General features: G+C 42.2%; 1 protein-coding gene across 7 annotated transcripts in view; it reads right to left on the reverse strand.

Moving 5' to 3' along the window:
- Positions 1 to 23,257, reverse strand: part of PARN (poly(A)-specific ribonuclease) — a 179,310-nt gene extending 156,053 nt beyond the window's left edge. For 2 of the 7 annotated variants that reach the window (XM_061401173.1, XM_061401174.1), the window contains exons 1-9: positions 23,103 to 23,256; positions 22,693 to 22,770; positions 19,047 to 19,126; positions 18,500 to 18,567; positions 18,333 to 18,414; positions 12,155 to 12,215; positions 3,388 to 3,553; positions 2,165 to 2,230; positions 1,053 to 1,091 (exon numbers count right to left, since the gene is read on the reverse strand). In XM_061401173.1, the coding sequence (XP_061257157.1) occupies positions 1,053 to 1,091; positions 2,165 to 2,230; positions 3,388 to 3,553; positions 12,155 to 12,215; positions 18,333 to 18,414; positions 18,500 to 18,567; positions 19,047 to 19,126; positions 22,693 to 22,770; positions 23,103 to 23,121 (659 nt within the window). In that variant the 5' untranslated portion in view covers positions 23,122 to 23,256. Of the gene's footprint in view, positions 1 to 1,052; positions 1,092 to 2,164; positions 2,231 to 3,387; positions 3,554 to 12,154; positions 12,216 to 18,332; positions 18,415 to 18,499; positions 18,568 to 19,046; positions 19,127 to 22,692; positions 22,771 to 23,026 lie in introns of all 7 variants that reach the window. The other 5 variants (XM_061401175.1, XM_061401171.1, XM_061401177.1 and 2 more) reach the window with 4 other exon arrangements.
- Positions 23,258 to 24,058: the final 801 nt, after the last annotated feature.

Consider the following 24,058-nt stretch of genomic DNA (forward strand, 5'->3'; position numbering starts at 1 on the left):
CCCACAGTTGAATCTTGCTTCTAAATGTCACAATGCTTACTTCCTAAGTGAAGAATTTTGAAGGTCTCTTTGGATGGTCTGGGGCACACAGGGGAGGTTTGAGATGAGTAGCTCTGTGGTAAGCTGCACAGTAGCTGGCATCTGCCAAGGAGAGGGATCTGGAACCCATGGGGAGTGTGTTGCAAGGATAACATGAGAGGAAAGGAGCCTGATCAAATAATAATGGCCCTTTTCCTAGTCTGGTCAAAGTAAATTCCCAGTGTACATGCCACTGGCAGATTCTAACGAAAGAACAAAAACCCCAAAGTCAAGTGCAAATATCCATCTGTCCAATCCTGACATTCAGCTGCTAAGTTAAGAGATTCACTTGAAAATATAATTAAACTAATGGAAATACCTCCAGAAAAAAACACATACAAAATTTTGGATATTATTTCAGGAGATTCACAGGCATCCTGAAACCCACCCATGGTCTAATCCCTGCTTTAGAAAAAGCATTTGCCTTTCATTTAATCTAATTTATTTCAATATTTCTTATAAACAGCAAAAGTATGAAATTAAAAACTCTGTGTACGATGCTACTAAAGTATAGTAAAGAAGGCAGCCTAATATAATTAAATATTTTAAGCTGCATAAATTAAAAAGTTAACTTAAATGACAAGAATCTAAATAAAAATTATCCTGTTTCAAAAAAGAAAAACAAAGAGCATTCACCTGAGTATTTCCCAGGTCTTAAAGCCAAATCTTTATCATATACCTTCAAAGAACAAAAACAATACTACAATTTAGGATTCGCCAAGTTGATCATTAAAAGAAAACTGTAAAGCCTTTACAGCAGCTACTAAGAAGCAAGAGCAAATAAATTAAGCAGGTATTTAACCTAAGAAACTGGGGGGAAACAGTAATAAAATGAAGCACTGCCCAAGAACATGGTATGGTCAAGTCACCAAAACCAGCAGAACATCAAAAATGAAATAAAGGCTAAAAAACTGCATTTAATTTTTTAATTCTGGGTCCCTCACAGAACCCTCATGTATAATATAAACACTTACTTCCAGCTCAAAGTCTGATATATCAGTTTTCTTTGGAACCTACGAAAACAAGTGAAAAGGTATTAATTTGTGATCATTGAAGGAAAATTCAAACTGACCAAGCACTGATTGGGAAAGACCGTATCAGTTTTAAAAGAGGCTTCATTAGAAGTGACAGTTAACATGCAAAAGAGAACAGAGAGGATGCTTGAGGTGGGAGGATTCCTCACCACTTTTCTTCCTCAAAATGCTCTTTACTGGGACTTCCCTGGTGGTCCACTTTCCAATGGAGAGGACTCGGGTTTGATCCCTAGTCAGGGAAGTAAGATCCTATATGCCGAGGGGCAATTCAGCCCACACGCCACAACTAGAGAGATGCACTCAAGCTGCAACCAGAGAAGCCCGTGTGCCACAACTATGTCACCACACAGTCTAATTAATGAATTGAACATAAAAGTGAAAGTCGCTCAGTCATGTCCAACTCTTTGCAACCCCATGGAACAGTCCATGGAATTCTCCAGGCCAGAATACTGAAGTAGCCATTCTCTTCTCCAAGAGAATTAATGAATTGAAAATGCTCTTTATCACTGCTATTATTATACTGCCTTTATAGAAGAGGCAGAAGTCCTTATCCAACCAAAATATTACCTCCTGTGGTTGTATGAAGAGAATTTTAAGTAGACAGATGCATTAACACTTCTGTGAAGCTAGTCACAAAGTAAAAGGAAGGAAAGCAGGCTGTTTCAGTTACTGACTCTTTGAAACACCGATGCTTTTTACTGCAGAGAGAAATGAAAAGGACAGAAATAGCCTAACAATGGACTCTGCTCTTCCGAAGCCTTTCTGTATGAAGCACACATCAAGGCTACAATAGTTACACCACCCTTGAGGATGACTTAAAGCAAAATTACACAACAGTTTTCTTCCCTCCGGGACAGGACAAAGCACTCATTCAGTCTCAATATACCATGGTCCCCACTGCGTTAATGCTAAAGTTAGTGCTGAAATCCTGGGAACATACCTATAATAAAAAGACTATTTATTAATGTTTTTAAGAGACCAAAGAGAGCACATGCGAGAAATCATCTACCTTTCCCGAAAAAGAACAAGTGAAAATATTCAAGGCAACTGACCCAGTACATGGCTCTAAATCCAAGTTCTTGTTTTCTTCACTTTGTAATAAATCTTCTATTTTCTCTCTGAAGAATTAGAATAAAAACATGACCATCAGGATCATTAAAGAATGAAGTTGTCAATCAACAGAACCATCATACTCAAAAGCAATAACGTATGACAATGTAAATTTGCCAAATCATAAATTTTTAGTTCAGTAAAGCTTAAAATACTTTACTTTGGCAGATTCTTGTTGTCATTGTTGTTTATTTTTTTTTTACATCTTCTTCCTCTCTCTGGTATTTTTTTTTCTGTTTATTTATTTTACTTTACAATATTGTATTGGTTTTGCCATACACTGACTTGAATCTGCTGTGGGTGTACATGTGTTCCCCAGCCTGAATTTGTCATTGTTATTAATAAGTTAGTGACAACTTCTCAAGAATTCATCGATACAAGTGATTTACATTTTTACTTTCCTAGTACAGTAGTTTTGTTGCTCAGTCACCAAGTCATGTCCAACTCTTCTCGACAACATGGACTGCAGCACTCCAGGCCTCCCTCTCCCTCACCATCTCTCAGAGTTTGCCCAAGTTCATGTCCACTGAATCAGTAATGCCATTCCACCATCTCATCCTCTGTCACCCTCTTATCCTTCTGCCTTCAATCTTTCCCAACATCAGGGTCTTTTCCAATGAGTCAGTAGCTATATTGATAACTAACTGAGCAAAACCAGATGCTCCTCCTGTGGCACATGTGCTTGTCAGAAACTTCACCACAACAGAAAAACAAACATGGATATGTTGCAATATCTGGATGGGCCTCTGCTTTCGGGGGAACAGTGGCTGTCAGGCCTGTGGTCCACACAAGAGGTCTGCGCACTTGCCAAGGCAGTCTCTGGCCTGGTGACACATTGCAATTCTGCGCACAGTACACAGAGCTCAATTTACAACTGACAGTAGATGGTTGGATGGCATCACCAACTCAATGGACATGAGTTAGAGCTAACTTTGGGAGACAGTGAAGGACAGAAAAGCCTGGCATGCTGCAGTCCATGGGGTCGCAAAGAGACAGACACAGCTTAGCGATTGAACAACAACATGTAACACAAACTCAGGTATGCCACAATTAAATCCTACCCTCACATCACACTTCTGTGTGTAGCACAAGCCTGAGATACAGGCATCAATCCTGCCCCAAGACACACGTCTCACCGCACCTCTGGTTTCAGTTTAGAACTTACACCACTTGGTCAATAAACTTCTTCTGATCGTCAGGAATTGTCACAGGACACTTTGAAGTGTTGGGAGACGTGTAGGACAGAGCACCTGCACCGTTGGACTGTGAACGCTTCTCATCATACTGCTCTCTTAACTGTCTTTCTTCTTCCTGGTTTAAGTATGGAATTCCTGAACAGAATTTTTAAAAGTGTGCATTAACAGAGGTCACTGTTTATCATAAAAAATTTTGTAACAAACCACAGAGACTAAAAGACTCGGGAAAGACCATATTTGACTACAGCTCAAAAAAAAAAAAAAAATCCAATGGAAAAAGCAAGTGATTTTGAAACGTGTATGTCTATTTCCTTCATTCCACGTGCTCGTTCATTCATTCATCTCTCAACAGGCTGTGACTTGGCATGCACACTGTGCCAGGCACTGTACCAGGCACCACTGAGCTAATGATGAACAAGGGGGATGCATCCTGCTCGCTAGTGAAGGGAACACCTTAGGACAACCAGAGAAGGCCACCGGGCAGGAGGACCCAAAAGGTGAGCATGGATCAGACATGCAAGAGCTGGGGGAAGGGTATTTCAGGCAGGGAACAGGCATAAATGCCTAAAGGACAGAAACGCTTGGACTGTTCCACAAACAGTTCCAGAAGAAGGAAGCTGTAAGCAGGAAAACGGAGTAATGTCAGGCTGGACAGAATGGGGCAAGATTACATGGGCCCTTAGCAGCCACAGTAAGAATTTACTTATTCTAGGAACAACAGGATACTATTGGAAGGTTTTAAGCACAATAATCACATTATCTGCTCCATATTTTCATGTGCTTTTTAAAAAATATTTATTTATTCATTTTTGGCTGCACTGGGTCTTCGCTGCTGCACACGGGCTCTCCCCAGTTGTGGACAGCAGGGGCTACTCTCTAGCTGCAGCGCACACAGGCTCTAGAGCTCACTCAGGTTCAGTAGTTGTGAGGTGCCCGCTAGCTGCCCTACTGCATACGGAATCTCCCTGGACCAGGGATCAAACCCATGTGCATTGCAAGACGGATTCTTAACCACTAGACCACCACGGAAGCCCTGCTCCATGTTTTTAAAAGACCATCTGGACTCCTATGAGAATTGAAGTAGGGAGGTCAGCCAGAAGGAACTGTCCACTGTGGTTGTCCAGGCAGGAGATAACCGCTTAGATCAGAGATCAGTACACCTTTCCTTAAAGGGACAAACAATAAACATTTTAGGCTTATGGGCCATATGGAGATCTCTGTGGCAACATGAGATGTCAACATCTTTCTAACATGAAAATAGCCATACACAGTGGGTAAATAAATGGACATGGTTGTCCCAATAAAGCCAAAAGCTACCTCCTGGATATATTAAATCATCTAGGGATATACATATAAGTGAAGAGCTACAAATAAAAGCCTAAAGCTCAGGAGAAAGGTATTGAGATACAAATTTGGGTGTCATCAGGATGAAAGGGGGCATTACAAGTCATGGGACAGTTAACGAACTGTGGAACAAATGATGAAGTTAGAAAAATCATCATTTGTCAGCAACAATAATTGTCTCAAGCAAGACTCATCAGATCAGATCAGTCGCTCAGTCGTGTCCGACTCTTTGCAACCCCATGAATCGCGGCACGCCAGGCCTCCCTGTCCATCACCAACTCCCGGAGTTCACTCAGACTCACGTCCATCAAGTCAGTGATGCCATCCAGCCATCTCATCTTCTGTCGTCCCCTTCTCCTCCTACCCCCAATCCCTCCCAGCATCAGAGTCTTTTCCAATGAGTCAACTCTTCGCATGAGGTGGCCAATGTATTGGAGTTTCAGCTTTAGCATCAGTCCTTCCAAAGAACACCCAGGACTGATCTCCTTTAGAATGGACTGGTTGGATCTCCTTGCAGTCCAAGGGACTCTCAGAGTCTGCATCAGAGTCTTTTCCAGTGAGTCAACTCTTCGCATGAGGTGGCCAAAGTACTGGAGTTTCAGCTTTAACATCATTCCTTCCAAAGAAATCCCAGGGCTGATCTCCTTCAGAATGGACTGGTTGGATCTCCTTGCAGTCCAAGGGACTCTCAAGAGTCTTCTCCAACACCACAGTTCAAAAGCATCAATTCTTCGGTGCTCAGCCTTCTTCACAGTCCAACTCTCACATCCATACATGACCACAGGAAAAACCATAGCCTTGACTAGATGAACCTTTGTTGGCAAAGTAATGTCTCTGCTTTTGAATATGCTATCTAGGTTGGTCATAACTTTCCTTCCAAGGAGTAAGCGTCTTTTAATTTCATGGCTGCAGTCACCATCTGCAGTGATTTTGGAGCCCAGAAAAATAAACTCTGACACTGTTTCCACTGTTTCCCCATCTATTTCCCATGAAGTGGTGGGACTGGATGCCATGATCTTCGTTTTCTGAATGTTGAGCTTTAAGCCAACTTTTTCACTCTCCACTTTCACTTTCATCAAGAGGCTTTTGAGTTCCTCTTCACCTTCTGCCATAAGGGTGGTGTCATTTGCACATCTGAGGTTATTGATATTTCTCCCAGCAATCTTGATTCCAGCTTGTGTTCCTCCCAGCCCAGCATTTCTCATGATGTACTCCACATACAAGTTAAATAAACAGGGTGACAATATACAGCCTTGACGAACTCCTTTTCCTATTTGGAACCAGTCTGTTGTTCCATGTCCAGTTCTAACTGTTGCTTCCTGACCTGCATACAAATTTCTCAAGAGGTAGATCAGGTGGTCTGGTATTCCCATCTCTCTCAGAAGTTTCCACAGGTTATTGTGATCCACACAGTCAAAGGCTTTGGCATAGTCAATAAAGCAGAAATAGATGCTTTTCTGGAACTCGCTTGCTTTTTCCATGATCCAGTGGATGTTGGCAATTTGATCTCTGGTTCCTCTGCCTTTTCTAAAACCAGCTTGAACATCAGGAAGTTCACGGTTCACATATTGCTGAAGCCTGGCTTGGAGAATTTTGAGCATTACTTTACCAGCGTGTGAGATGAGTGCAATTGTGAAGTACTTTGAACATTCTTTGGCATTGCCTTTCTTTGGGATTGGAATGAAAACTGACCTTTTCCAGTCCTGTGGCCACTGCTGAGTTTTCCAAATGTGCTGGCATATTGAGTGCAGCACTTTCACAGCATCATCTTTCAGGATTTGGAATAGCTCAACTGGAATTCCATCACCTCCACTAGCTTTGTTCATAGTGATGCTTTCTAAGGCCCACTTGACTTCACATTCCAGGATGTCTGGCTCTAGGTCAGTGATCACACCATCATGATTATCTGGGTCGTGAAGATCTTTTTTGTACAGTTCTTCTGTGTATTCTTGCCCTCTCTTCTTAATATCTTCTGCTTCTGTTAGGTCCATACCATTTCTGTCCTTTATCGAGCCCATCTTTGCATGAAATGTTCCTTTGGTATCTCTGATTTTCTTGAAGAGATCCCTAGTCTTTCCCATTCTGTTGATTTCCTGTATTTCTTTGCATTGATCGCTGAAGAAGGCTTTCTTATCTCTTCTTGCTATTCTTTGGAACTCCGCATTCAGATGTTTATATCTTTCCTTTTCTCCTTTGCTTTTCGCTTCTCTTCTTTTCACAGCTATTTGTAAGGCCTCCCCAGACAGCCATTTTGCTTTTTTGCATTTCTTTTCTATGGGAATGGTCTTGATCCCTGTCTCCTGTACAATGTCACGAACCTCATTCCATAGTTCATCAGGCACTCTATCTATCAGATCTAGGCCCTTAAATCTATTTCTCACGTCCACTGTATAATCATAGGGGATTTGATTTAGGTCATACCTGAATGGTCTAGTGGTTTTCCCTACTTTCTTCAATTTCAGTCTGAATTTGGCAATAAGGAGTTCATGGTCTGAGCCACAGTGAGCTCCTGGTCTTGTTTCTGCTGACTGTATAGAGCTTCTCCATCTTTGGCTGCAAAGAATATAATCAATCTGATTTCAGTGTTGACCATCTGGTGATGTCCATGTATAGAGTCTTCTCTTGTGTTGTTGGAAGAGGGTGTTTGTTATGACTAGTGCATTTTCTTGGCAAAACTCTATTAGTCTTTGCCCTGCTTCATTCCGTATTCCAAGGCCAAATTTGCCTGTTACTCCTAATTGAAGAAGTCTGATCAACATTACAAACACCAAAAGCTGCACAACAATATGCATGTACTTAATACCAGCCAACTGTATACTTAGAAATGGTTAACAGATGATGTACGTGTGTTTTGCTAAAAGTAAAAAGAAAAGCTATAATCATCGGTAACTCGGCTCACTGGTGCCACATTCTCCTGATATGATGTACTGAGCAGCACACATCTGCAGTATCTCTGCCCGAGACGAATGGATGCCTGTAGACTTGGCTGAGGAAACAGCAAAAAAGTCCCAATTGAGGGGCATGCCACAAACTAGCCTCCGCTACAAAATATTGTCAAGGTACTGAAATCAAAGACAGACTGAGAAATTGTTCTGGATTGTAAAAGAGCAGAGAGATACGACAGCTTAAGTGTAGCATGTGAGCCCAGACTGAATCTGGATGGGGAGTAGTTGTTTTTCTCTTTTAATCTAAGTAGCAAAACTTATATACATTAGGTTTGTAAATGAGGTAACAGTACTGAAGCAACATCCATTTCCTAATTTGGATTACTGTCCTGTATAAAAGAAGGTACTTGTTTTTAGGAAAATGCACACTGAAGTAGTTAAGAATAAAGAAACGTTATGTCTGGAACTTACTCGAAAATGGTTTGGGGGGAAAAATTATACACACGCATGTAATTTGAGAAAGGACGACAAGGCAAACAGTATAATGCCAACATTCAGGAAACTGGAAGGCAGGTAGGTATTTTGGCAACATTTATAAAGCCTGAGATTATTTCAAAATAAGAATTTAATAATAAAAAGTAAATGAAACCATGGAATGTATGAGACTAACATTGAAGCCAGGTGAGACGAAAAAGAGTCAGTCAGAATGCGGAGGAGTCCAGAGGGAGGCAGGAGGAAAAGCACAGAACGAAGAGTCTGAAAGCCAGGGGAGAGCGTCAGGGGAGAAGGGCGCAACATCGGCCCGGTCAAATTCCACCACAGGCGGAGTGAGGACAAAAAAGGATCCACAAGGTGTGAGATCCTGGCATATGACCCAACCTCAAGTCCGAGGAGGGCTGAGGACAGCAGACCGGCTCTGGCGGGTGAAGAGAAAACCAGAGGGGAAAAGTCGGGAACAGCGAGAGCAAACACCCCATTCAAGATGCCTTCCTTCGAGTGGGAGCATCACAGGCCAGAAGGGACGCTGGGGATGTGGAGTCAAGTGAGGAGGATGGGTTTGCTTTGCTTAGAGTTATTCTGAGATAGAGATATTCCCACAGGCGTGATTCATCTTCACATGCCACCTATTCCTTTGGTGGTCGGGTGAAATCTACAGGCCTTTCCTCAAAATGATGTTTTCCAATGCATAAAATAAAATACACAAGATTATAAAGAAAAGTAGTTATACTGAAATAGTTACCAAGAACTTTTTTTTATATCTATGATACAGTAATATAAGATACCAGCTTCCTGGTCAACATATGAAATTAAGAAGACCTAACGGCAGGGACTTCCCCACCGGTCCTAAGGCTCTGTGCTCCCAATGCAGGGGGCCCGGGTTCAACCCTTAGTCAGGGAACTAGATCTGGCATGCCATAGCTGAGTTCACATGCTGCAATGAAGATCGAAGAGTCCAAGTGCTGCACTAAGATGTGGTGCAGCCAAATAAGTAAGTTAAATACATAAATTTTTTTAAAGACCTAATGGCAGGTGAAATAACTATGATAACTTCAAAGTACTGATGAGGGCAAACAATATTCAAGATATCTACCAAAACGAAAATGCCATTTGAAGATACCTAGGATTTCACTTGAGGACAAACTTCCTGCTACTGCTAATGTGGCTGGGTTGTTGCCTACATTCCTAACAGAAGAAATGAACAAATTCAGTTAAAGGTTAGACAAAATATAGATGTCAACTCCTCACCGCCTTCCCCAGATTCACAGACTCCGGAACTCTATCTATGGCAGGAAAGCGGCCCATGGACTAGATTAAGGAGCTCTGCACTGAAAGAATGTTTACAAAGGTTGATGGTATGATCAGCAGAAAAGGGAAAACATCCAGCAGACAGAAGGGCAAACCTGAAGAGCCAGTGCCTGACACAGAGGGAGGGACTAGCCTTCTAAAGACACCTGTGAAAAGGCCGGGCCCAGGCTCGGCGGGGAGACCTGTGGGTCTGATGGTAAGAACACAAACTGGCTCTTGCCTGCTGGCTTCTATTTTCATTGAGGCACGACCAGCAGCTGAGAGGGAGGCCCCGAGAGAGATGGTAAAAATACTGATATTGTAGAAAGTCGGAAAGGGAATTTCTAAGTCAGAAAAGTAGGATTTCTGAGCATGATGGAGTCCTTACTTGATGCTAGTGCTCATAAATTTAAAGTGACAAATGAGCTCAGGTATGTCCCATTCTACTATAATACGCAGATGCTCAGGAAAAAAGACAGTGAACGATCAGAACCAACTAAGGCTGGGACTTAGCTACTGCTGCTGCTAAGTCGCTTCAGTCATGTCCGACTCTGTGCGACCCCATAGACAGCAGCCCACCAGGCTCCCCCGTCCCTAGGACTTAGCTAGACGAGTTCAATATGTGGAGAGGAGCAAGGGGAAGAAGAAAGGATAATAATGGACCAGGTGGACAAGGAGAGAAGTCTAGACCAGAGAGTAGAAGGTAACTGACAGTGAGAAAGCAACGGAGATCAACCAACTGCTGAAATGAGGTAGCCAAGTGGATGTGAAGGACGAGAGGAGGCGCTGTCAAGGAGAAATGATGGAGGCGGGCACAGTGCCTGCTGATAAGACCCATGATGCCACTAAAGGAGTGGACAGCTAAGGGGAGGCAGAAGCGAGGACTGCTGACCACCCGGGACCAGACGTGACAGAGCTTTTGCAGGTGCTCTGTGTGGATGCTGGAGTCATCTGAAAGGAGGAGAGAGATAGGAATAGAGAGCAAGATGAGCCAAAGTCTAGGCTTCTGGTGAAGGCCATGCCCAGGACGTCAGCAGAAGGGGGACGGCGGAGCTGGTTACACAGCCCTGGTAAGAGCCGTGGCTCCTGTGAAGAACTCAGATGGACTGAAGGTGGCGGGCCTACTGCCCGGCTGCACAAGCAGAGCTGAAACCATCTGTGCTTGGGAGAATGGTGACCGCAGTCACCTGGTTCCACTTCAGACAAGGAAGTCAGAGGTACTTCCAAGGAGACTGCCAGAAAGAAAGGTTCTGGCATGCACAAACCCTAGAGTGGAAAGATTTAATAAGGAAGAGAAGTGAAGGTCTGGGTCAGATTTAAAGCACAGGGATAAGAGCCTCAGTAATAACAGATGGCCTGGGAGCCCTGATGGAGTTGTGACTAAAATACTCCAAGGTCTGAGTACAAAACTAGAAAATGAAGCATCCTCCTATTTAGCTGTTTCTCTCCTTCTATGAAAATAAAATCCTCAGGCTGGAAAACACATTCATAGGAATCTGGTTAAAGCAGTTCCTTCAAAACATTTCTGCGATAAGACTTCCCAGATGGTCCAGTGGTTAAGACTCCATGCTTCCAATGCAGGGGGCACAAGTTCGATCCCTGGTCAGGGAACTAAGATCCCACATGCCACACAGTGCACCAAAAAAAAAACTGCACACATTCCATCATAGTGCTCTAATTACATGTGGAATCTGTATTTTATAGTGGCTTTCAGAGTCAAGCATGAGCCACAGGAAATAAAATTACTTTGTTATACCCAAATTGTGTTATCCAGTGGGTTTACCCACCAGGTTAAGCAGTTTGGATTCAAAATTTTTTTAGCATTTCCAAAAATCAAAATCATCAGTAGATATGAAGACACAGCACCACTGAAGCAATTAACAAACAACATGACATGGTCCTAAAGACCCTACAAGGAGATCATGCTGAGGGAGAGAGATTGTAGTTGAAGTCTATGTTCTAGAACCTTTGCTGAGAAATATCTCCTTCCCTACCTCACTCAGTAACACATCCACCATGGGAAAGAACATAGTTTACAAGAATAATTAAGTGAAAAGTAGTTACTGACCTTAGAGCAGCAGGCATTTAATACTGCTGGGACCAAGACAGGCTTAGAGGCTTTCCCAGGCACTTTCCAGGAAATAAATGAATGGAGGAAAAAAAGCCACTCTGACGTGCTTGAACATCCAGGGTTCATTAATTAAATATTTAACAATCACCTCTCTGAGGGATCGTGCCCTATGCTGGGGATAAGGACTAGGACTTGGTCTCCCCACCCCGCCAGGTTGCTGGTCAGCACATCACACCAGCAAGTTAGCCGTCAGAACTGAATTTTTTCCTCCAAAGACCATCACAGTGTTACTGAAACATGGCTGTTTTTGAAAATGCGACACTGCAGCACTTGTCTCAGTGAAAGATAACAGAGACACATACCCCACAGGGAGTCTGCCAGACGACTGAGTCATACCAGTAACAGCACAAGCTCCACTCAATGAATCTGGGGACTCAAGAGGCCTCATTAGAGCTAAATGAGGCAGCAGCTCCTCTCCTGTGCCATTCATGCTTGACCAGGCCTTCAATAGTGGGGCACAATAAAAACTTTAATGGCTGCATAGGCTGGAATGGAAATCCGAGACTCTGTCTCAGATAGTACGCACAGAAAGATAATTCTCAACCGAATCCAGATTTACAAGCTCTGAAGAGAGGTCACATGTAATCTTACCGTTGCGAAAAACTTTATTAAAATCAAATCCTTGGCTTGCTAGAAAGTCAATGCTTGAGCTCTGAAACAAGAGTAAATAGAACATGCATTTCAGTGATGTTCATGGCAGGTGTGTGAACAGAAGCAGAGAAATAACTCTGGGGAGTAAATGAAGGCAACCAGGCAAGGGGGCAGCATGCCACGGGTCAGAGGACAAGGGGTTTCTACTCCACGGCTGCTGAACTGTCCATTCATTCACTTCAACTATCTGGGCTTCTCTCCTATAGTTTATGAGAGAAATATCCTTTGTTACCCAACATTTAAGAAAATTTTACTTGGTGAACTTATATTCTCCCAACAAGAGGAAACTCCTGAATAAAAATTAAATGTATTTCTATTATCTCACCCCAGGTTCAAGTTTAAGGGAACAACTGTGCAAATTATAAGGTATCAATATTCACTTCAACTTAGATTCTAGAAGCCCAAAATCTTAATTGGATGTTCTTTACATTCAACATAATAATACAGAAAAATTCCCAGTAAAGAGACTTATTAAACACATATTTCAAAGTCAAAATATAAAAGTAAAGGTAGCAAAAATATCAAGTAACAATACACAAGAATGGGAAAAATTTCACAAAGTCCTTACTCAACTGACTGAAGAGTGGAAAACATCACTGAGCTTCTCTAATTTTATTCTTGTTTTAAGTCAGAACAGCCTTGTCTAACTCAATGAAACTATGAGCCATGCTGTAAAGGGCCACCCAAGACGCAAGGGTCATGGTGGAGAGTTCTTCACTGGAGAAGGGAATGGCAAGCCACTCCAATTTCTTGCCTTGAGAACCCCATGAGCAGTATGAAAAGGGAGAAAGATATATGACACTGAAAAAATGAAATTCCCAGGTTGGTAGGTGTCCAACATGCTACTTAAGAGGAGTAGAGAAATAACTCCAGAAAGAATGAAGAGACTGAGACAAAGAGAAAACAATGCCCAGCTGCGGATATGACTGGTGATGGAAGTAAAGTCTGATGCTGTAAAGAGCAATATGGCATAGGAATCTGGACTGTTAGGTCCATGAATTAAGGTAAATTAGAAGTGGTCAAACAGGAAACAGCAAGAGTAAACTAAAGAGCCTCCTGATGAAAGTGAATGAAGAAAGTGAAAAAGCTGGTTTAAAACTCAACAGTCAAAAAATGAAGATCATGGCATGATCTTTTGGCCTCCAAAATCACTGCAGATGGTGACTGCAGCCATGAAATTAAAAGACACTTGCTCCTTGGAAGAAAAGCTATGATTAATCTAGACAGCAAATTAAACGGCAGAGACGTTACTTTGCCAACAAAGGTCCATCTAGTCAAAGCTATGGTTTTTCCGGTAATCAGGTATGGATGTAAGAGTTGGACTATAAAGAAAGCTGAGTGCCAAAGAATTGATGCTTTTGAACTGTGGTGCTGGAGAAGACTCTTGAGAGTCCCTTGGACTGTCCAAGGGAGATCCAACCAGTCCATCTGAAAGGAAATCAGTCCTGAATATTCATTGGAAGGACTGATACTGAAGCTGAAACTCCAATGCTTTGGCTACCTGATAACAAAGAATTGACTCATTGGAAAAGACCCTGATGCTGGGAAAGACTGAAGGCAGGAAGAGAAGGGGACAACAGAGGATGAGATGGTTAGATGGCATCACGACTCGATGGACATGAGTTTGAGCAAGCTCCGTGATTTGGTGATGGACAGGGAAGCTTGGCGTGCTGCAGTCGATGGGGTCTCAAAGAGTCGGACATAACTGAGCAACTGAAGTAACTAAATTCAGAACAGTTAAATCTGACCCCTTATAGAGCCATACTTGATGTTACACCATCAGTCTAGACTGAGGATGCTCTCCTAGTTCCAGTAAGCTCATTACCGTATTCACTTTAGAGATGCTGCTGAAGACAACGTCTTTTACATTAATGACTTCTTTATGATAACAGAGGGCTTCCCTGATGGCTTAAATGATAAAGAATCTGCCTGCAATTAAGGAGACCTGGGTTCAATCCCTGGGTCGGGAAGATCCCCTGGAAGAGGGCACAGCAACCCATTCCAGTATTCTTGCCTGGAGAATTCCATGCACAGAGGAGTCTGGCGGGCTTCAGTCCATGGAGTCACAAAGAATCAGACATGACTGAGCAACTAATACGATGATAACAGAAAGGGAAATGTCTTAGGGTCTCTAATCTGAGGAAAGCTGAACTGGTCCTGAGTCCTGGTCCGTTTTGATCCTTTGGGCCGAAGAACTGATGGTGTGTTTCCCCCTTGTCTTGCCTGGTAGGAAGCTCAGAGACAAGCTTCTGAGGTAGGCCAAAAGTAAGACTTTCTTTGGCATGAATTCTGTGTTCTAATCATAACACAGTAATCACACCCTCATTTTTCTTTTCTTCCAATTTTTCACTTACTTATTTTTAATCTTAGGTTAAAAGGTTTTATATATTGTATATACTTTTATGTATTTTATGTATCTTTATTACCTGACACAAGTTCTTTTAAAATATGAGCAACTTAATCAAATATACATAGGTATGTGCACGCGCGCACACACACACACAGATACAGGCACATCATTTTCTATCTGTCCAGGTTTTCTGTGGTGTGAAGTAAGCAACCATTTCCCCTATATCTTCCCTTTTCATCCTGTTCTGAAATAAGACCAAATGCCTTCTGACTTAGGCCACAAGCCCCTCTACCTTCCATGCCTGAGTATTCTTATAACTCTGCACCCCTAATACCCATCACTGACAGAGACACCAAAAGATGGGTTATGGAAAGGCATTTTTACTCCTCCTGTCACTAGACTCCAAAATATCCTAACTTTCTTCTTTAAAAATCAGAGTCAGAGATCACGTATCCCCTTTTTGAAGCTATTTATTTTTTACTCAAATAATACTCTTTAGACTGCACCAAAAAATCTACTCTGTGCAACTGAACTTCAAGCCTTTTAAAATGGTAAATTTTAGGTTATAGATTTTTTTTTACCATAATAAAGAAAAAACACTTCAAACCAAAAAACTTTATTTGTAATATACTAAACACTATCTTTGGTCTGTCCTAAATGTACCATTTTCAAGATTCAAAAGATAAGCATAGATATTAGGGGGGACAATTTGAGGCATCTATCAAAATTTTAAATCTGAAAGTTCTATGACTCATTAATTCCCCTCCTGGGAAAGCTATCCGATAAAAACATTCCTGGAGTTTAACCTGAAACTTAGTCTCTAAGTCTCTCTAGACAACCTAGAAAGGTGGGATGGGGTGGGGGAGGGAGGTTCAAGAGGGAGTGGATATATGTACACTATGACTAATCCATGTTATTGTACGGCAGAAACCAATACAACATTGTAAAGCAACTATCGTCCGATTAAAAATAAATTTTAAAAATAGCTTAAAAAACATATGTTGATTCAGCCAAAAAAAAAAAAAAATTCCTATATACAACCAAGACACATGCACATGGACACTGACTATAGCACTGTTTAAAATAGGGAGCCGCTGGAAAACTTTCCAATTCCAATTAGATCAATTATAATACATCTGTATTATGAAATATGAACTGTGTTAAATGGAAAATGCAAGTTATATAAAATATGAATGTTATGACTGCGTATATTAAAGGAAAAACCCAAAATTGTGTTTGTGTGTGTGTGTGTGTATATACATACGTAGACACAGCAGTATACGTATATATGGCACAAAAGGAGTGAAATGGGGAAAGAAGCAGCATGGGGGAAGAGAGGCTATTTACAAAAAAGAAACATGTTTTACTCTATAGACAGCTGCAGTGTCTTGACTTTTCACGACCATGTATGTATTTTCCTCCATGAACTCAACTACAGATGTTCAGCCAGAAAAAAGAACAGAAGAAAAAGGAAGTGAAGACAATGTAGATGCTTTGCAATTCACCTGGATGGGCACGTGTTCCAGGAGTGTGCATGGCTCACAGGAGGTCCATTCCTCTACATCCTGCCTAGTGTGCATGGATCACTGTGTGTACAGATACTTAGTTTTCAGGTAGCATAGTAAGTTGGTTTGCCCCCCAATTCTCCCTGCTTTAAGGATAATAATAGCTTTTCAAGATCTATTTTTAACCAGACACAATCTTAACCCTACTCGCTGACTCTAGAAGCTAAGTTCCTTTTAAGATGCGACTCTGCTGTAAGACAAAATCCACCTTAGATGGAGGACCAGAAAAAAAATTCAGAGATACAATCATTTACCTTATCCATACAATTGCCAAGTTTACTTACTATGTCTCAACCACTTCTCTGCCTTTGTTTTTCCAGAATAGAGAACTGTACCATTTGAGCCCACTAATCTCTGGCCTGTCTTCAAGTCTATGATGTTTTTCTTTTTTTTTAAGGAGTGGCGGGCTATTAGAACTGTATGAAGTGTTCCAGGTATAGTCACAGGATGGTTTTGTATGATGGATAGGGTTCTTCTGATCTGTCTCCAGTTGATTTCCTAGAATAACTGTGTTTGTGTTGGTCTTTTAGAACACACTGTTATCCCTAAGATGTCCCACTGCCACTGTGTGCATTTGATTAATCCCTGGCTAAAACCAGGGAATCCACTTTAAGGAACTGTCTTCTGCTGCTACCATTGGAAAACTACATCCATACAAATGTCCAAACTGAACCTATCTTTTTCAGAGAAAATCTACAAATACTGTTTAATGAAGTATTCTATATGCAGGTGACTGGTAAATAGTTGTTAAATGAGGATGAGATGGTTGGATGGCATCACCGATTCAATGGACATGAGTTTCAGTAAACTCCGGGAGTTGGTGATGGATAGGGAGGCCTCGCGTGCTGCAGTCCATGGGGTCACAAAGAGTTGGACATGACTGAGAGACTGAACTGAACTTATTACAAGGTAAAGAAATATCAACAATGGTTTATCTGCTAATTTAAGAAAAATGCTGGTTACAAGACTAAAATTACCTTCCCTCCAGCTCCTGACATACAATGAATGCTGTTTCATTTGTTTACATCCTCCCTTATTACAGAGAGAATCTGACATGACTCAGTCACTCAGAAGCCTACCCTCTAGGCTTTCTTAACTGCATTACTACTTAGATGCAGAAAAAGGGACAGACGGGAAGACTCAAAGGAACCAATGTTACTGGGGAGAGAAGCTCAGGCATAAGATTCTAAGGAAGAGAAGACCAAAACTCAGGCTTCATCACATATCCATATGATAGACACTAATTGACATTCTCCTTATCAGTGGAGATCAATGATCTCCTTATCCATTAATCAGATTATTAAGAGAGAAAAAAGGGGAAGCTGACATTCACTGAATGTCCACCAGATCAGCTACAACTCTGAACTGGCTGTTCTAAAGGGGACCCTCCCTGTATCCTTCCCTTGGCTCATAGAGTCAGCCCTCTCCTCCTCAGTAGGTAACAGTGGTCTTTTTCTACCCTCTCTTTCCTAACTGGTAAACTTGGGAAAAGAAACTGAGCACGTATAACTTAGCCCCTTCTGGCTTCCCTGGTGGCTCGGACAGTAAAGAATCTGCCTACAATACAGGAGACCTGGGATCGATCCCTGGGTCGGGAAGATCCCCTGAAGAAGGGCACAGCAACCCACTCCAGTATTCTTATCTGAAGAATCCCATGGACTGAGAACCCTGGGGGCTACGTTCATGGGGTCGCAAAGAGTCAGACACAACTGAGTGACTATACTTTCACTTTCACTTCTAGGCTTGCTCTTTTCAAAGAGGATACACACATATTCTGCTCCTCCAGAAAATAAAGGTCTACCCTTGGAGAGGCATGCAGTGAGGACGGGGTGGGAAAAGACCTGCAGGTCCTGATCTGTAGGTTCAGTTCAGGGTAAGACAAAAAAATCCCCCAAAGAGCCACACTACGAAGTCACGGTCTCAAATTCAGCTTTACTTATAATAAAGTTCATGTTCCCATTTCCCTCTACCTGTCTCTCACATCTTATTCCTTAACTCCTCACTCTCAGGTCAAAGGAAAGATGGGAGTATGATTTATTTATAACCCTAAAACTGAAGGTCAGTGAGGTAAAGTGATTTGCCCAAAGTGCAAAGTTGGTTACAGAACCAAATTTTAAAGAGAATTCTGATTCCACGTTTCCACACAGCTTCATCAGGGACTCATAACAGAAGAAAAAAAAAACAACTCAATTATACTACTAACCTGACAAACAAATTTGACATCTGGTGAGGATCTATTGAAGGGTTTCGGGAAAACATAGAAGTTAAAAGACTTTGTTATATACCTAGAGAAAATAAGATAAGAGGAGACTTAGGGTGTTAAATTATGCCATGACAAAAGAATTCCCACCACTTGTTAAAACAACCTACTTTGAATCTGTGTAGTCATACTTAAAAGTGCAAAGGCCAAACTGAAACAGCAAAAAGTCCATGGAATGCTGGAAAAGGGAAATAAAATATCTGTCAAAATAGTGCTGTATAGTCGACATTGAGCAACAGTATTTGCAATGAGGTAGGTTTTCTGATTACTCTACTTGACTTTGGCAGAGTACTTCTGATCCAGATTACAGATTATCTATCAGAAGCACTATTAATTTATATACATTTCTTAATATTTTTCCCAACTAAGCACTTATGCATCATCCAGAGCATCATAGTAAACCCATTTCCAAATGATTAAAATAACCACATCATATTTCCTGTAAATCAAATTAACAATGAAAATACTAAAATTCCCCAAAATGTTTTCCAGCAAACAATTATTTTTGCTGTTGTTTTAAACACCACTAAATATAATTTCATAACTGGGGTTGAGAAGTTAATAAACAAGTTTGACGATTTTATTCCTCTATAATTTAACATATGCAAGACCAATATGGGAAAAAAAAAATAAGATTTTTCTAGCACACCCACTTACCTTTTTAAGCTTCTGATACCTTTCTTCTGGAGTGTCAAAACCATTTGTTAATGCGGTGACTGAAGGTCCATCGCTGATTCCTAGATTTTAAGAAAAAAAGTTTTAACCTATTAGTAAATGCTATTGGAAAAATGTCAGTCAACTATTCAATGGCTCTATAATTTCATATTTTTATGAATTAAAACTAACTGGAAGTGCTCTTTACTTCACTTTTTCAAAATTAGCATGAATTTTGCAGGCTAACAAGCCAAACCCTATAATAAAGAATTCAGAAATACAAATGTTTCAATTTGAGAATGGATAGTTTCAGTATCTAAAACAGATTTCAAATAAAGAAAACCCTACAGATAATCTCACCAAAAAATTATTAGAACTAATAAATGAATTCAGTAGAGTTGCAGGATACGAAGTTAATATTCAGAAATCCACTGTAAATTTCTATACGCTAATAACAAACTATAAAAAAGAGAAATTATAAAAACCATCCCATTGACAACTGCATCAAGAAGAATAAAATACTTAGGAATATATTTAACCAAGGTGAAAGACCTATCCTCTGAGAACTGTAAGACACTGGTGAAAGAAATTGAAGAAAACATGAATAAACAGAAATGTTCATGAACTGGAAGAATTAATACTGTTAACATGCCTATATTACCCAAAACAATCTATAGATTCAGTGTAATCTCTATGGAAGGAATGATACTAAAGCTGAAACTCCAGTACTTTGGCCACCTCATGCAAAGAGTTGACTCATTGGAAAAGACTCTGATGCTGGGAGGGATTGGGGGCAGGAGGAGAAGGGGACGACAGAGGATGAGATGGCTGGATGGCATCACTGACTCGATGGACGTGAGTCTGAGTGAACTCTGGGAATTGGTGATGGACAGGGAGGCCTGGCATGCTGCGATTCATGGGGTCACAAAGAGTCAGACACGACTTGAGCGACTGAACTGAACTGAACTGATGGCATTTTTCACAGAACTAAACAAATAATCCTAAAATTTGTATAGAACCACAAAAGACCCTGAACAACCACAGCAATCTTGAGATACCACCTCACATCTGTCAGAATGGCTATTCTCAAAAACACAAGAAATAACAAGTGTTGGCGAGGATGTGGAGAAAAGGAAACTGTCATGTACTGTTGGTGGGAATGTCAATTGGTGCAGACACTATAGAAAACGGTATAAAGCTTCCTCAAAATATTAAAAATAGAATATATGATCCAGCAATTCCACTTCTGGATATTTATCAGAAGAAAACAAAAATTATTTTTTCTTCAATAATTCTAACTGAAAAAGATATATGCATCCCTAAGTCACTACAGCATTATTTATAATAGCAAAGATAGAAGCAACTTAAGTGTCCAAGGATAAATGAATGGATAAAGATCCTATATATATGTAAAGAAGATGCTATATATGTGTGTATATTTATGTGTGCGTGTGTGTGTATATACACACATATATATGCATACATGGGGCTTCCCTGATGCCTCAGATGGTAAAGAATCTGCCTGCAATGTGGGAGACCAGGGGTTGAGAAGATCCCCTGGAGAAGGAAATGGCTACCCACTCCAGTATTCTTGCTTAGAGGATTCCACAGATAGAGGAGCCTGACGGGCTACAGTCCATGGGATTGCAAAGAACTGGTGTAAAGAAATATTACTCAACCATAAAAAAGAAAAAAAAACCTTGTAATATGGATGGACCTAGAAGGTACCATGCTACTACTACTACTAAGTCGCTTCAGTCGTGTCCGACTCTGTGATACCCCATAGACGGCAGCCCACCAGGCTCCCCCGTCCCTAGGATTCTCCAAGCAAGAACACTGGAGTGGGCCGCCATTTCCTTCTCCAATGCGTGAAAGTGGAAAGTGAAAGTGAAGTCGCTCAGTTGTGTCCGACTCTTTGGGACCCCGTGGATTGCAGCCTACCAGGCGGATTGCAGCCTACCAGGCGCCTCCATCCATGGGATTTTCCAGGCAAGAGTACTAGAGTGGGGTGCCATAGCTTCTCTGCTAAGTGAGTGAAATAAGTCAGACAAAGAAAGCAAATACTGATGATTTCACTTACTGATGAAATCTTTAAAAAAAAAAAAAGAAAGAAAGAAACAGAAGGATACTTATTGATACAGAGTAAACTGATGGTTGGGGGGGTGGCGCAAATAGGTGAAGGGATTTAAGAGGTACAAACTTTCACTTATAAAATAAGTAAGTCACAGCACAGAGAATATAGCCGATAATATAGCTGACAAGAACTTTGTATGATAACAGATGGTAACTAGACTTAGCTAGGTAACCAATCCATAATGTATAAAAATATCAAATCACTATGTTCTACACTTGAAATTGATACAATTGGTTGAATATAATTCAGTAACTATAATTATATACAATTATATATATATATAACTGCTGCTGCTAAGTCGCTTCAGTCATGTCCGACTCTGTGCGACCCCATAGACGGCAGCCCACCAGGCTCCCCCGTCCCTAGGATTCTCCAGGCAAGAACACTGGAGTGGGTTGCCATTTCCTTCTCCAATGCATGAAAGTGAAAAGTGAAAGGGAAGTCGCTCAGTCGTATCCAACTTTTAGTGACCCCATGGACTGCAGCCTACCAGGCTCCTCCGTCCATGGGATTTTCCAGGCAAGAGTACATGTGGGGTGCCATTGCCTTCTCCAATATATATAACTATATAATTCAGCAATTATAATTCAGTAATGGATTATGCCCAATAAAAAAGATTATGCCCAACATGGATTCCTTTAGAAAGAGCTGAAGTCTTTGAAACATGTACAATTTGTAGCAAAAATGGCTATCTTTACCAAAAATTGGATACCTTTGATTCAAAAAAAGAACCTTGCAATTGTAACTGTTATACTAATCTAAGTACTAGATACATGTGTACACCCATGCCAAGGCAGGCAATGAACACTTTCATTAATGCCTAAAGGAATACCCTCATTTATCTGCAGAAGTCCAACCCTCAAGTCGGTCACAAAGCACAAATATTGTATGAGTCCTCTTAGAGGAAATGTCTAAACTAGTCAAATTCATAGAGACGGAAACAATGATTGCTAGAGGCAGAGGGGAGGGAGGAGCTAGGAATTACTGTTCAATGCGTAGAATTTCAGTTCTGGAAGATGAAAAAGTTCTGTGGAGATGGACGGTGGGGATGGTGGCATTCCAGTGTGACTGTCCTACATGTCACTTAACTTTTAAAACCACTTAAAAATGGTTAAAAGGATACATTTTATGCTATGTGTATTTCACCACACACCAAAAAAGGCCTGACCCTAACTCTCAAGCTCTGTTCCACACTTTGTCCAGCTGTTTTTCAGCAGCATAAAAACCATAGTCTCTTATCTGCAACCCTCAGAGTTCGAACCACCACAAACCCAGTCAGGAAACCCAACGCACCTCTTTCGTGCTTTTGAAACGTTTAAGAGGAAACGTGGAGACTCATGCACCCTGACCCAGAAAACTCAAACAGGGAGGAGCGACCAGCAGGTATAAGCCTAGGCCAGAGGTCAGGAGGGCGCGGGGGTGGGGGGTGAGGGGTCGGGGGTGGGGGTGGCGGGCAGGAGGAGGCTGGGCTATGCACTGCAGGGTGCCAGCCTCGAGCTTGCAAGCGAGGGATACCTGAGAACTCCCCATCGATGGCGAAGAAGTCGGCCTCCTCTATGGCCTGGTACACTTTGTGAAGATTACTCTTAAAATCTGCGGAGAAACCGAGAAGAGGCTCAGAATCGGTGGCCTGGCTTCCTGCCCACGAGTTACTAGGGGGATAGGAAAGGAGGGAGGGGAGCTTCCAAGGATCCTGGGATGAGAGGACAAGTCCTTAAGGGGTGCACAGACCAGAGGGGTATAAGCCCAGAGGGGTGCACTGGCCAGAGACGAACAAGGCCCCAAGAGGCGCAAAAGGGGAGCAAACCCCTGAGGGGACTGCCTCTGCCCCAGGCCGGGTCAAGTAGACCTGCCGCGGTGCGGGCCTAGCAGGCCGGGTGAGGAACTGCCGCGAGGAGGCGGGGAGGTGTACAGCGGACACGCACTGCTCCTGATTATCTCCATTCTGCGGAGTGGCCAGGCCTCCGGCCCCGCCCGGGCCCGCCTCGACCGTTCCACTCGCGAAGTTCCGCGGCGACAGCGCTGGCAGCCGCGGCAGAGATCACGGGGGCGACTTCCGGAAACAGCGCGCGCCGGCGCGCGTCACGTGCCCCTGCGTCATTTTGGGGGCGGGGCCAAGGGTTGGTTTCGTTCCCGGGAGGCAGCAGGGGCGTGGCTATCAAAGTTCTCCAAGGCGTGGTCTCCCTGGAGACCACCAGGCTTGGACCTTTTACTTGAGAAGTGGGAGTGACCTGACATCCATCCAATTGATGAGGAAATATTTCCTGAGTTCCAATTATGTGCCAGACACCCTGAAAGGAGTGGGGATACAGGGGTGAATAGAAAAAACAAGATGCCTAACCCTGTTGGTGCTTAACTTGAGGGACGAGCAGAAAGTCAGGCAAGATTCAAATTTGCCACTTGGAAATCCGAAGATCTGTTTAAAGAGAAAGAGCAGAATGCTGCAATAAGAATAATGGGAAAGAGGGTTATTTGCAGAGGCGACAGGGAACGCAAAGCTGAGACCCTTAGCTGTGGCACTAGCTACTGGGAATACGATGGTGAGCAAAACAGATGAGGTCCTGCATAATGGAGTTTTATGTTGGTTATTGGTTTGCTGTTGATTCCCAGAGCCTACAACACTGCTGACATGAGCAGATGCTCCATAAACATGGATTGGTCAAAAGAATTTACCTTCAGTTCAGTTAAGTCGCTCAATCGTATCCGACTCGTCACGACCCCATGAACCTCGCAGCACTTCGTGACCCCATGAACCACAGCACGCCAGGCCTCCTTGTCCACCACCAACTCCCGGAGTTTACCCAAACTCATGTCCATTGAGTCGGTGATGCCATCCAACTGTCTCATCCTCTGTCGTCCCCTTCTGCTCCTGCCCTCAATC

This window comes from Bos javanicus, chromosome 25, assembly GCF_032452875.1.
Source record: "Bos javanicus breed banteng chromosome 25, ARS-OSU_banteng_1.0, whole genome shotgun sequence".
NCBI lineage: Eukaryota > Metazoa > Chordata > Mammalia > Artiodactyla > Bovidae > Bos > Bos javanicus.